This window comes from Ylistrum balloti, unplaced genomic scaffold (assembly GCF_031769215.1).
Source record: "Ylistrum balloti isolate Yb309-2 unplaced genomic scaffold, AGI_CSIRO_Ybal_v1 Utg370064, whole genome shotgun sequence".
NCBI classification, from domain to species: domain Eukaryota; kingdom Metazoa; phylum Mollusca; class Bivalvia; order Pectinida; family Pectinidae; genus Ylistrum; species Ylistrum balloti.
The window spans coordinates 554,949-570,520 of record NW_026782110.1 but is presented as its reverse complement, the minus strand read 5'-3'; the positions used below and the strand labels follow the sequence as shown (position 1 = coordinate 570,520).

The following is a 15,572-nucleotide window of genomic DNA, read 5'->3' as shown; positions in this document are numbered from 1 at the left end:
TTGTACAAGTTTCGATTTTTGACAAGTTTCACATTAAATGTCACAAAAAATGTTTCATGAAATTTTCTAGAAATGACACGGTTGCAGTAGTATATAATTTACACAACAATTCTATGAACAATGATGAATTTGAGAATACATATTAAAATGAGATAGTTATCTGAAATGGATTTCTATACAACAATGGCGCTTATCAAATGCACGCCTCCTGTATGAAATGAAATGTTTCATTTAACATTAATTAAAAAAAGCACAGATTTAAAAATACAGAAATATTGATTAAGAAATGAAAATGTTGTCTCTGAGTTCCTACGTGTGTTGTACCATCATATTACAAATCAAAACATTGTAATTTGAAATAAAGAAAACAATTTTGCGGTTTAATAATGCATTCTAAAAGCAATGAATATAGAAAGGGAACACTAGAAACCCTAACAGACAAAGTAAGTTTTCAATGTATTACCATATTTACTCAAATTACACACAAAATTATTGCCAAAAACAAAAACTAAGAATTCATCGGAAATAACTTATATATTTATCACAAGACTGCCTTGTTTTTCAATAAATATGCTCATATACTACTTTTGAGTGTTACCAAAATGTAACCTGTTGTAATGTCACGTTTGGTTATAAGGAAATGATATCATACACACATTCACAGATTGCGTTGTGTGGTAACAATTTGTAGACTAACGATAAAGAGCCAAAATGGCTTCAAATTTGACTTTTTTAAAAATAATATTTGCCTGAATAATCTATCATGTGATTAAAAAAATTTAAAGTTTGTTTCCATTTAATATTATAAATAAAATTTATTTTTTTTCTACTTGTATAATAAATCACAATGCAGATGGAACTGGTTAAACGGTCCTACACATGTATACAGAGAATGGGCTATAAGCTTCCACACTAAGCAATTCAGGGTAAGTTTAGAAAGTCTCATATCTGACGGTGAAAATTGGTATGTATATAATCAGTGAAGAATGATATTCCTCCTCATGCACACGACATCTAATATAGCGACTCGTTCTATGTTCTGAATTCTAGTACCTTAAACCAACTACTACAGCTATATTGTATAAAAGTATTACATTCTGTAGATGACAGCGAAGCAAAGAACTGTTCATTTCAAAGGAATTGTACTTCATATTTTTCTTCTACAAATGTGAATCCATGACTTTCCGTTTTGTCTTTGATCCACAATATCTCTCAACAACACTTCTAAATAAACGACACATAAGTGTTTGTTTAATAATGCTAGTTTTTAAGTTATATACACATTTGCTCACTTACAATCACTTATTTCTCTGAAAAACATCTTTTCTAACTCCGTTGTAAGCAATTTGAGATACCATTTATATGTTGAATAACAAAGATATTGACTGATTACTGTAAAATAACACATTTAGTGAGGGTCAATTTTCATGGTTTTCCAAAAGATTTGTTTTCACATCACTTATAATTTGTTAGCTGAATTTTCATGTTCATATCCCTCACAAATTTAAAATTATATTGCATCTTTCTTTTTTAAATGTTTAAGCAAACAATTCATTTCTGTAATGGAAATTAAAAAATTGTTACAATACAAAATTTGGAATTTAAAAAAATTTGAAATTGCAGTATTGAAATATGTACATTGTTTTTTGAAAATTATATTTAATGAATAATTCTTCTTGGGTCCTCTTATATTAAATATCATCTATTGCAGTTTCTTGGGAAATCTTAAATGATTACACATTCCTACAACGTCCAGTTTCATTGTCCAGGCTATCGAAACCCTAACAATATACATATATATATCCCCCTGACTATAGAAGTATATTTGTCCTTTTGTCGTGTTTTGTCAGTTGTCCGGTGAGATTCAGGTTACACAACACGTTTTGATCTTCGTTTAGGGGCAGATATGTTCCTTTTGATAAATATTCCTTCGTCTCCGTGACTCTTCTTGCTTTTTGTCGATTTCTTCGTACGTCGCTGTCTGGACACAAAGTCACTATCAGCATCACTGGACTGAAATTTAACAGAAAATACTGCAATAATCTATTTTATTTCTTTTAAAAAAAGTTTTTGTTTCAATTTATTTAAATTTTGATTATTCAATTTATTTTTATGATATAAAAATGTTACAGAGTACTGCACAATCATAAAGCTTTTATCATTTAATGTTTGGTGGACCTACAAGATACAAAATGTATTGGTTGATATGCCCATACTGCTTTCAACACAGAAACTGAGCAATCCTGTTTTGTTTATACACACCAAAAGCAAAAGCAATACACATGACGTTTATGTAAATATGCAGACCTTTATGTTTGGTTTTCAAAACCGTTTTTATTTGTTTTTTTTATAAGCAAGAGGGACAATGTAGCAAACATGCCCAAGTAATCTGTAAGATATCAAATTGTAAAATTGTTCTTTACGAAATATTCAAATTAAATTGAAACTTTAACCCGATATACTCTAAACAAAAGTAGAAAAGTGGGTTTTAGCAATTGTCTCCAAAACTGTTCGATATCTGAACCAAGTTTTGAGGAATTTGATAAAGATGTCTAGATGGCTGTACGGGACTCCAACATTTTCCAGTCATAGCATTTTTGATATCATAGTGTACTATACTCTTCAAGAGAATCCCTGAGACAAGATTTAAACATCAAACTTGAAAAAATTCCTCCAATACAAAGCTACATACAGATAATTTTGGTCACGCTACATTTTTTGTCATTGATTTTATAGAAAGGAATTTTTTTTACAATCATGAGGTTTTCATGAGCTTTCTGAGTGAGCCCTGTGAAATGCTGTTAAAAAACTATTTGTTAATGTCATTCCTAAATCAGTCTGCGAGACATCAATCTCAATTACAGGGATTTGTTAGTCAATGTAAAAGATATGTAAACAAATTGAAAGAGGTAAAACGAGAAAACAGAATCTCTGAAAGGTTTTAAGTTTGTTAACATAATATAATTATCAACTAAGGTAGAAAATTGATATATACACTTTCTAAATCACCAACGTTATGGAAAGGAAAAAATGGCACCATTTGAAGTCAAAACCGATCTGAATTATAGAAAAGCAGTGCAAAGGCAACATTTGTCAATGCTAGATCTATTGTATAATGCTGTTAATATCTAAAGGATATATTTGTATATGTCATATTGAACATTGGACAAAACAGATACCAAATGGTACCATAAAGTGTTCATGTAAGAATTCAACTTTTAATTCAAATGATGAAATTTCACAAGGAGAGATGTTCTGATTACACCAAAGTGTAATTAACAAGGCCTGGTAAGTGTAATAGCCTTCTTCTGGTGAAAAATCAAACCTCAGGTTAACCTTGACTGGCATAGGATCAAAGTCAGTCAAATGTTTGTTATTTATCTTTTTTATATGCTTCATGGACTAAATACCTTATGACACATATTTGATAATTGTCAATAAGTTAAAATGTAAATTTCTGAGCAAATCTGTAAAAAAAGAAAGCAGTGCCTCAGCAGGTTTATAATCTGTTTAATTTATTACAACCCGAAAACTTTGTTGTTAATCGAAGATATATTGTGCATCTCTCACAGTGTTGTGCAACCTTAGAAAAGTTCAGTCTGTTAAAAAGATAGGAATGCAGTTTAGGATGTGCATTGAAAAAAAACCCAGAGAAGTTGAAAGTGTTTTCTGTGAAGGAAAGAAGGGAAACAACTCTATATTTGTCATGAATCTAAAGAGGAACCTTTAAACTTTGACCTCTCACCTCCTGCTCTAAATATGTCCTTGAATTGTGAATGTTGATGGCCACATTATCGTTTTCCTTTTAATGAATTTGAAAAAAATATTTATATAACTAAAACATAAAACATTACACATATCAATAAAAAAAATGTTTCCTCGGTTAAAAAAACTCAAAAAATCAGAAACGTTTGAATTTTTTGTTGAATGTAATCAGGGAAGAAATTCAACACTAATCTAAACCAGGTACAATTTTTTATGAACATTAGACCCTATCTAAATGGCATTTGAGTAATCTGACATCCAGACTAATTCCACAAGAGACTGAATAAAGCTGTTATCTTGCGAAATTATCGAATGATATCTGTGCTTATTTACATCCAGTCACAACTGAAAGATATGTCTTTAAATCTCTTAAGCTGGAATCATTTATGAAATCAGAAACTGACATTTAAAGAGGACAATGAAACATGCCGTGTTGTAAGCAAATATTTCTTCATTGCCTATATTCCTTATTTTTAAACTAATGCAGCAGTAGGCAGTAACATCTGTCCATCACTCCTTCATTCAAATGTACTGAAAATCATTGTATTATCATGCTAAATTGATGTTTATTACTATAAAAGTTTTACAATATTTTCTCAGAGTATTGGTCAGAGACAGGAGTTATCTCCCCTGCTGCTATTGCCATGCACTGCCTGAATCTACAGAACAAAATAAGCTAAATTTATGACCCCTAGTCTACCAACTGTACTGAATCTGTCCTTACAATGTGGTGAAGCAGACAAGGATATATCAAATCACATTTTAAAACTTCTTTACAAAATTCCTGAGACAAAAAATAACAAAGAACATGATTTAATCGTCCTTATTCACAAAAGCTAATCAGTGCAAATTAAGACAAAAGGTAAAAATTTACAATCATTTAATTTTGAAAAGTCAAGATAATCTGTATTAAACAATGCAAAGATCATATTTCAATTCAATATAATCTGTTTCTCGAAAGACAATCTGAATATGAAAACATTATTGTGATATATGTATTGAAATCATAGAAGCTGGTAGCACCAGAATACTTAAGTTTACAGCAATGAAATTATCTCCTTAAAATTTATTTTCTTTCTGACAGAATTTGTATCATCTGATTTTTTATTTTCATTTTCTTTCGTATACTGTCACAAGCACTTTTAGAAACTTAAAATTATTTTCTCTTCAGGAACAAGATTATAATTCATAGAAACATTGATTTTTTTTTTATTCTTCAAGAAGTCAGAGGGTTTCAAAACGAAAACTTTGACTCCAGAAGCAGGGATGGACTGACTACAGGATGTTATCAATTTTGTTGATATTTTACAGCTAAAAACTAACCGATGGGCTTATCAGCAGACATGAGTCTATTGTTGTATAGTACAAAATATAAACTTACCCCTGAGTTGTAGTCTCGACTCTGGAGTTGATACTTTAAATCAGCTATCTCGCGTCTATATTGATCGAGCTGTGCCTCAAGCTTCTCCCTTCTCAGTCTCTCATAGTCCAACTGGGCTTCCAGCTCACTGATAGTTCTATTAAGAAAACCCAATAAATGTATTTTCAAAAGTAAATTTACTTACAAACAAATTTAAGAAATTGATATATTTGTTTATAACTTAAGGCTTCCCTATTTACTCATAACTTCAATAAGCACTATTGGTTTTACAGTCCTTTGTATCAGAAAAATTCTTCCATAAGTATTTTCGAGACTTCATGAGATAAAGTTCAACTATTAGTGAATGCAATTCATATCAAAGTTGAAGGTCACTGACTTGTCCTTGTCTCTGATCTCTTGCATTCGTTTGCGGTCTTCTAGTAGTCGTCCACCTAATTGTGTGTAATTCTTCTTCGCAACCTCCAGTAACCTCTCCAGTTCTTCATACTTCTGTCTTGCTCGCCCTGTCAAGGTCAGGCAAAGATCGTGTTTACAGCAACACCAAATATAGGCAAATTGATTTGCAAAAAGTTAAAATATACCCACAGATAAAACTTTTAGAAAACTAAAATTTAAAAATGATAAAGTTCATGAAAATTAAGGTCAAGATTGCATATTTCAAGATGTGAAAATCTTTAAAACGATTAAGGGTAAGAAATACGTTTATAGCTGACATAGAGACCAACCTTAATCAATAGAAAGACTAGTTAAAGAAAGGAAAAGATAAAGAGAAAAATCAAGTAAATAGAGAGAGTGCTAGTTTACGAAAACACCCACAAAAAAACTTAAAAGGCAAAAACAATAACAAAAACACAATAAACAACAATGGAAAGAAAGTTAAGTTGAGCTACAATTGAATGAAAGTTCAGCTTTACAGAAACAGGTATAAGTTGGCCAAAAAACACCAAAACAACAGTTTAGAGTTTAGAGAGAGGCATACTCATTTCTGTAATCAAGATAAATTACAAACAGCCAATGATAATGACAAGATGCTTTTATGAATTAATTTTGATAAAGTATCAAAATTAAACTACTATTCAGGGGTAAGTTTATATTTGGGATTTCTATGAGGTTCATGGAGATTAACGAAAAATCCTGATCAGTAACGGAACTCGTAGTCATTTCTATAAAACGTGTACATCCAGTCTTTTAACAGTCACTTTGCTTGCACACAAAATTTAACACTGTTTCAAATCCATTCTCAGTAAAGCCCTGCATCCTACAGAATGGAGAAATATCTTACCTCGTGACTCTTTGCGTTGTTTATCGGTAAGTAGGACTGAACGGCCCTCTGTGTTTCCATCTGTGATGTCATCCTCGTCTTCTTCTTCCCCGACAACTATCGTGGTTTCTTCCTCTATTCATCAAAATGACTTACATTATATACAAATATATTATTTACATACAAATTTCCTCGTTCTCCCTTCCTCACATGTCACCAGAAAAATGACACTAGTTGTTGAGACAAAGATTTGCACAGTCTGAAAAACTGTAACTTACCAAATCTAAGTTGTTTCTATGCCTGTCACAATAGCCTTTAAGCCTCCTATCTGACCTTTTCATGTATTCCTCTCCATGTATTTCTCTCACTTTCATGCTCTCTCTCCTTTCTTCCCTTTTATCAGTTTCCAATATCCTCCTTTCTCCTTAAAACTTTTTTCCCTCATCTTCTGATAACTTTTCACCCCCCGTCCTTTACCATATCCCTCCATCAATTGTCCTGTCCATATTTCTCTATTCTCTCAACATACATTTCCCAACTACTCTTCCTTTTGTTCTCCTTATCATTGACTTATTCTTCTTTCATGTCTTCCCATCTTTTTTCTTTGCCACCTTTTCCATTTTCTTTCCCTTTCATATTTTTTTCATTCAACCTTGTTTCCATATCAATCTTCCTCTCTCCTTCCCTTCCCTACTTCTTTCATTTATACCAACTTCCCTGTCCTCCTCCTTCCTTTTAAATATTTCCTTTACAACCCCTCCCCCAGATTCTTTCCTTTATACCCACTTCCCTCTCCCTTCCTTACCTTTACACCCCCCTCCCCCAGATTCTTTCCTTTATACCCACTTCCATCTCTCTTCCTTCCTTACCTTTACACCCCCTCCCCAAGATTCTTTCCTTTATACCCACTTCCATCTCTCTTCCTTCCTTACCTTTACACCCTCCTCCCCCAGATTCTTTCCTTTATACCCACTTCCCTCTCCCTTCCTTACCTTTACACCCCCCTCCCCCAGATTCTTTCCTTTATACCCACTTCCCTCTCCCTTCCTTACCTTTACACCCCCCTCCCCCAGATTCTTTCCTTTATACCCACTTCCCTCTCCCTTCCTTACCTTTACACCCCCTCCCCCAGATTCTTTCCTTTATACCCACTTCCCTCTCCCTTCCTTACCTTTACACCCCTCTCCCCCAGATTCTTTCCTTTATACCCACTTCCCTCTCCCTTCCTTACCTTTACACCCCCTCCCCCAGATTCTTTCCTTTATACCCACTTCCCTCTCCCTTCCTTACCTTTACACCCCCCTCCCCCAGATTCTTTCCTTTATACCCACTTCCCTCTCCCTTCCTTACCTTTACACCCCCCTCCCCCAGATTCTTTCCTTTATACCCACTTCCCTCCCCTTCCTTACCTTTACACACCCCTCCCCCAGATTCTTTCCTTTATACCCACTTCCCTCTCTCCAAGATTCTTTCCTTTATACCCACTTCCCTCTCCTTACCTTTACACCCCCCTCCCCCAGATTCCCTCCCCCAGATTCTTTCCTTTATACCCACTTCCCTCTCTCTTCCTTACCTTTACACCCCCCTCCCCCAGATTCTTTCCTTTATACCCACTTCCCTCTCTCTTCCTTACCTTGACACATCACTCCCCCAGACTCTTTCCTTTATACCCACTTCCCTCTCCCTTCCTTACCTTTACACCCCCCTCCCCCAGATTCTTTCCTTTATACCCACTTCCCTCTCCCTTCCTTACCTTTACAGCCCCCTCCCCCAGATTCTTTCCTTTATACCCACTTCCCTCCCCTTCCTTACCTTTACACCCCCCTCCCCCAGATTCTTTCCTTTATACCCACTTCCCTCTCCCTTCCTTACCTTTACACTTTCTTTCCTTTACACCCCTCTCCCCCTTAGATTCTTTCCTTTATACCCACTTCCCTCTCCCTTCCTTACCTTTACACCCCCCTCCCCCAGATTCTTTCCTTTATACCCACTTCCCTCTCCCTTCCTTACCTTTACACCCCCTCCCCCAGATTCTTTCCTTTATACCTACTTCCCTCTCTCTTCCTTACCTTGACACACCACTCCCCCAGACTCTTTCCTTTATACCCACTTCCCTCTCCCTTCCTTACCTTTACACTCCCCTCCCCCAGATTCTTTCCTTTATACCCACTTCCCTCTCTCTTCCTTACCTTTACACCCCCCTCCCCCAGATTCTTTCCTTTATACCCCCTCTCTCTTCCTTACTTCCCTCTCTCTCCCTTCCTTACCTTTACACCCCCCTCCCCCAGATTCTTTCCTTTATACCCACTTCCCTCCCTTCCTTACCTTTACACCCCTCCCTCCTTTATACCCACTTCCCTCTCTCTTCCTTACCTTTACCTTTACACCCCTCCCCCAGATTCTTTCCTTTATACCCACTTCCCTCCCCTTCCTTACCTTTACACACCACTCCCCCAGACTCTTTCCTTTATACCCACTTCCCTCTCCCTTCCTTACCTTTACACCCCCCTCCCCAAGATTCTTTCCTTTATACCCACTTCCCTCTCCCTTCCTTACCTTTACACCCCCCTCCCCCAGATTCTACCTTTATACCCAATTCCCTCTCTCTCTCTTCCTTACCTTTACACCCCCCTCCCCCAGATTCTTTCCTTTATACCCACTTCCCTCTCCCTTCCTTACCTTTACACCCCTCCCCCAGATTCTTTCCTTTATACCCACTTCCCTCCCCTTCCTTACCTTTACACACCCCTCCCCAAGATTCTTTCCTTTATACCCACTTCCCTCTCCCTTCCTTACCTTTACACACCACTCCCCCAGACTTTCCTTTATACACACTTTCTTTCCTTTATACCCACTTCCCTCCCCTTCCTTACCTTTACACACCCCTTCCCAAGATTCTTTCCTTTATACCCACTTCCCTCTCCCTTCCTTACCTTTACACACCACTCCCCCAGACTCTTTCCTTTATACCCACTTCCCTCTCCCTTCATTACCTTTACAGCCCCCTCCCCCAGATTCTTTCCTTTATACCCACTTCCCTCCCCTTCCTTACCTTTACACCCCTTCCTTTATACCCACTTCCCTCTCCCTTCCTTCTTTCCTTTATACCCTCTTCCCTCTTTCCTTTATACTCTTCCCTCTCCCTTCTTACCATTACACTGCCCCTCCCCCAGATTCTTTCCTTTATACCCACTTCCCCCTCCCTTCCTTACCTTTACAGCCCCTCCCCCCAGATTCTTTCCTTTATACCCACTTCCCTCCCTTCCTTACCTTTACACACCACTCCCCCAGACTCTTTCCTTTATACCCACTTCCCTCTCCCTTCCTTACCTTTACACTGCCCCCCTCCCCAAGATTCTTTCCTTTATACCCACTTCCCTCCCCTTCCTTACCTTTACACCCTCCTCCCCAAGATTCTTTCCTTTATACCCACTTCCCTCTCTCTTCCTTACCTTTACACCCCCCTCCCCCAGATTCTTTCCTTTATACCCACTTCCCTCTCCCTTCCTTACCTTTACACCCCCCTCCCCCAGATTCTTTCCTTTATACCCACTTTCCTCCCCTTCCTTACCTGGATCTCCTCCTAATAATTTCACACAAGCAAGCTGTGAGAACCTCCTCGCCACATCTCTTGGTGTCTCCCCTGCTTGATTTGTAATTGTCATGTTTGCGCCCATCTCTATCAGCCATTGTAGGATGTGAATGTGACCGTTACCAGCAGCTGTATCAAAATACAAATGATGTATCACAGCAGGAACTAGGGATCTCATGCTCAAAACTTTCTTCATTGATAAATAATCACACATGGTAGTATACATACATTCAAATAGATTGCTGTGTCATCGTATTTAGGAATAGAACTTTGGCACTGCATTGTAAACATTTTAATTTTTCATCTCTCAAATCATATTTTCATCTATAGTTCAGTGTACATGTGATATTGCTTGTAAAAGTGAAATCTCTATTTGTTTCTTGTAAGAGTGAAGATCAGCATCATTAGTACAACCAGAGTTCATTGTACAGTAACAAGATATGCTTTCTAATCAACATATTTTTTCAAAACTTTTACAGAAATAATGACTGAAAAAATTTGTTTGAAAAAAAGATCAATGGGTCTTTTCCATTGAATAACATTTTAGAATTAAAAAAAAAAAAGATTTTTTTTATTTTCACTTCCAAAGACAATATTTTTTCAGTGGAAAGAAATGAAAAATTCTGATGAATTGTAAAATTAAATTGAAAAAATTTGTTTGAAAAAAAGATCAATGTGTCTTTTCCATTGAATAACATAGAATAAGAAAAAAAAACGAATTTTTTTATTTGATCTTCCAAAGACAAGATTTTTTCAGTGTAAAAAAATGAAAAATTCAAATGAAATGTAAAATTAAAACAGAGACCTCTGGACAAATAGATAATTTTTTACGTACCTTTGTGAGCAGGTGTAGATCCTTTGTCATCTCTTTCATTTATATTTACAACTCCATTCTCCACCAGCATGCGTAGATGTTCGAGTTCTCCACCGTAAGCAGCCACATGTGCAGGGAATGAGAGATCTGGCAAAATGAAGTGACATATAAAAATGCCAGTTTTGACTCTTGTTCACGTTACGTTTCTTGATAACGGTACAAGTGATAAAAGGACTTTACGCAAGATCTCACTAAAATGAAAAATGATTAAAACTTGTTCCATAAATCACATATGAAATCAAAAATATAATATCCTAAAATTTTTTTTTGTTTCAAAAACTAAAATGCCATCACATGTTTGACTCTTTAATTTCTGACTTAAATTCTGAGGTATTACAGGACAAGATATATCATTTTCCCAACCAAATGATCTGGGTGGGCTTATTACAGGACATGATAAAGTATTATACTAAACAACAAAAGATATGGGTTGGTTCGTTACAGGGCACATTAAATTATTATACTAAACAGCAAAATATATAGGTGGGCTTATTACGAAACATTGGCTTATTACTGGACAGTAACACATGACTTATTACATCGGGATGTATGTACTTACTTTCTGCCTCATCAGGATGGTCTCTCTCCCATTCTATGCCATTGATGTACTCCACAATGTATTCTTTGTAGAATTGTTGAGCGAGATCCTTCGGTGTCTCACCCTGATCGTTTCTAGCCCCGAGCACATGCATGGGACTCACCCCAGAACTGACTAGGTATTTTAGACAGGGCAGATGTCCCTCTGATGCAGCTAGATGTGCTGTTACCAAAGATAGTTAAAACTAATGTATACTGTCAGCTACTTTTAAGAAGATTCATGTAATTGTCAAAATAACTAGCTTTATTGTAAGGATGATAAAAACCCTAAAATATTAAATTTTCGTGGGAAATTTCTTTTCATTTTTGTGGTGTGTACTCTTTATCAAGAATTCATATAGTCACAGACCAATTAATTTGAATGTTAGTATTAGTATCAATAAATTTCTTGAATTTTATTTATTTAGGTGAAATGCCAGTGATAAAAGGTTTGTTCTTAAAACCACAAAATTTGAGTTCAAGGAAAATACATAATTTGTAACAACACAGGTTAGCACTGTTTTGTTACATTTTTTACAGTATAAAGATTCATGAAAATCAACGATTTTTTTCATGTGTCTTGTGTTGTAAAAGATGTTTGGTAATTGGCATAAAGAATTAGAAGGCTTGAGAAAACAGTCTCCGCTGTTACCTGGTGTGTTCCCTGTGTCGTCTGCTTCCTCTGGACTGCCTCCCCACTTACAGAGCAATTGGAGACAACCTAAGCGCCCATGGTAACATGCTGAGTGAATCGGAGTCCAGCCATTTTTATCCGTGGCTCCAATGTCCTGGAAAAGGTTACAGTTGAACTAACATCACAGTGTCCATTGATGAAGTTTACATATTTTAGCATAAATCTGGTAGTTACCATGTATGTCTGGGCTTATTACAATCATTATATGAAAATGAAATAGAATATGTATTGATAGTAGGGGTGGGCTTATTACAGAACATAGGCTTAATACTAGAGAGGTATGGTGAATATAATGTTAAGAATGTCTTAGTGGTAGATATGAAATTCACTAAAATTCTGACAATTTGTGGGATCTGATGTAATTGATACAAACTTTCACACTTAGTTATCAAAGCAAATTCCACCTTCTAGGCGTGATAATCTAGGACAAATTCGCTTCAATAACTAAACACACTTTCAGATACAATATCACATTTACTGTACAAATACATTTCTGCCACTCGTTGTAATAATCAGAGATTTACGTGCCTAACAGGTGAACGAAAAAACAAAAAGCACATCATTTTTTCAAACTCATTAAAGAAAATGATCTTTTCCCCCCAAAATTCCGTGAGGAACCTGTTTGGATTTTTTTTTATGATTGATTCTGTTTCTCTCTAGGTGTAACCTACCTGTCTTTGAAATTGACTTATACAGAATATTAGTGTCCAAGCTCAAGAGAATTTGATAAAAATATTTTTTTTTATTTGATATGGAGCTTTATATACATGTCACATCAAATCAGTAGATAAGATTAATTAATGCAATATTGAAATGAAAATATTTGTTAAAATTCCTATTTATTGTTTGTTTGTTTGTTAATCAAAAACAGCCAAGATTATTTTGAGGTGAAGTTGTCTGGAAGTAGCTAGTGGCTACCTTGTTGAACAATATGGCCATTTTCATGTCATCCCAAACAATTACAGCAAAGTGTCTTGTTAAACAACCACAACAGAACAGACCAGTCTGTTCCTCAGCTTCGTGAGAAACACATTCTATGGGTAGGGAGTGTCAAACCACACACCTCAGATCTTCACCTGAAGTTGTGAAGACCAACACTCTAATGACTGGGCTGTTGTGAACCCCTACAACACATGACAGAATTGAATAGCCATGAGATAGTTTACAAACCACAGACATAATCAGAGGAAAATTTGTATATACTCACCACACCAGACCTGAGTATAGTGTTTAGGGTGAACGAGTTTCCATGAGCAGCACTTAAGTGAGCCGGTGTACTGCCACGTGCATCCTTTGTAGACATGCTTACACCGTTGTTTACCAGGGCCTGAAAGAGTAGTTAACCATCATTTAGCTTCATAAATCATGAACCATATCTACTGGTACTTGTACTGTCCAACATGAGGCCTTTGTCAGGGAAATTAGTATAATCAACAATGTTTTACCTGCATACAAGCATCTTGTCCACGTATTGAAGCTATGTGTGCCGGACTCCAGCCTTTGGGTGTTACCACTGTAGCATCTGCCCCATGCCATAACAGCCAGTGTAGACACTAGTGGAGGGAAATAAAGATATAACTCATTTTTATTTAGAACCCCAAATACAAAAAGAGTACCTGCATGAAGACTATATAAGGGAGATAATTCGTTTTCATAATCATTTATAAGATGTCTGTACAGATCAAGTGAGCAGTGGTAGTCAGTTTTGATACAAAGGGAGGGAGATAACTCCTCCTTTTCATTTAATTCTGGTCATATGGAGATGATTTAAGTTAATAATTAACTTGAGGAGAGATAATACAAGGGAGATAACTCATGACAAGGTTCATTACCAAATACAAGGTGGCAACAAATAGATTTGAGATAATTCTGTTGTGAACCAACCGCACCACAGATCTATGTAAATGTCATTGCAGGCAAGATTCAATTAACAACTTATACCAGTAATTAATCAAATTATAATATCGAGACAAATTATCACAAAATGTATTGTATACAGATTATTATAATTGTAATGGTTGTTATGATATTTTATACATCATCTACTAAACCCTGATATAGGACACAAAGTGCTGGTGGATTGCTTACCTCCAGTGCACCACTGTTACAAGCAGCATGTAGAGGGGTGAATTTGTCTTTCTCTTCTACCTCATTTATACTAGCACCATTCTTGACCATCGATTCCATCTCCATGACATCCCCATGTTTGACAGCATCATGTATGGTAGCGTAACCTTTCCTTGTGCCTGAACAGTTAAGAAATTAAATTAAAGGTTGGATGGGACCTATTTTACTGTTACAGGAAATAAAACTATTACCAAGCTATATACATGTATAAGTCCAGAACTTTATGGTCATTGGCTTAAGAGAGGAAAAGGCCATTAGTTAGAGTCTAAGCTTCCTATCACAGATTTGGTTTTGTTGACCATTCCAAGGGTGAAGGTTAAGTAGAATGAGATGCTGAAGGAAGGAACATTCTTGTGAAGAAGTGTTGAATTTATATGACTAGCGGGAATTTCCCTCTAGCAATGGTGTATGGTATCTGATTTCAGAACAAAAGATTGTGAGTTGAAGTCTTAGCAGAAACAACATAATCTTATATTTCATCACTATTCACACCATATCTCCGGTCATTTGAAAGTTGTCCAGCTAATAATTAAGGTTGTTAATTTCATATAAATTACATTGGAATGTACTTTTGTTTAAAAAAATTATGTACATGTTCATATAATATTTGAGTCATCTATATTCACTTAAATCTATTAAAGCGAGTCAGATTCCCTCAAATAACGAGCAACACTGAATGAGCAAAAGTGTTTATGATAAGAGTTACCTCCCCTGGTTATTTTCACGGTCATGTAAAAATTGCTATAATGAAAGTTATGTTTTAACAATAAGTTACCTTACTAACTCGACGCAATATTTATGCGTAAAATAGTGTATAGTCATATTAGAAAATGAAATAAATGCAAAATTTGAATATGAAAATGAATATTTAAACTGTGCTAATTGCACGAAAGACTGTACTGTACGTCTGTACACTTACAAGTAGATTTGTTTGATCACAAGACTATATATTACGTATTTAAATCACAATTTTATCTCTCAATGAAAAAAAAGGTAAAGAAGTTCCGTTTTCCAATTAAATGACACAACGTGTATCGTGGACACAAAACTATTTTATGACGGATCCAATGCAACTATAAAACACCATAATTGAAAGCTTTATCTCAATAACAAATTTGTGTTTTTAAACGTGAAAGGTACAAAAATTACAACATCATAAGTTATAACTTACATACGACGAACATATTTAGCAAAAAATCTGTTTTTCTTACCTGGCATTTTGGTTGCCAACACTGTTTCTAAATTTGTTTACACTAATTTGTAGGACCGCACCAACGACTCTCTGAAAAGACTGGTGGTTTT

The 15,572-nt window shown here is 35.7% G+C and overlaps 1 protein-coding gene across 1 annotated transcript; it reads right to left on the bottom strand.

Moving 5' to 3' along the window:
• Positions 1-1,686: 1,686 nt before the first annotated feature.
• LOC132549551 (ankyrin repeat domain-containing protein 42-like) lies at positions 1,687-15,488 on the bottom strand. The gene is made up of 13 exons (XM_060213488.1): positions 15,482-15,488; positions 14,232-14,389; positions 13,589-13,696; positions 13,351-13,470; positions 12,102-12,237; positions 11,433-11,633; positions 10,835-10,960; positions 9,979-10,128; positions 6,429-6,542; positions 5,523-5,649; positions 5,147-5,282; positions 3,746-3,802; positions 1,687-2,013 (listed from the first exon to the last, which is right to left on the bottom strand). Exons 1-13 carry the CDS (start codon positions 15,486-15,488, stop codon positions 1,870-1,872), a joined length of 1,584 nt encoding a protein of 527 aa, XP_060069471.1. The 3' UTR covers positions 1,687-1,869.
• Between the last annotated feature and the right edge of the window lie 84 nt (positions 15,489-15,572).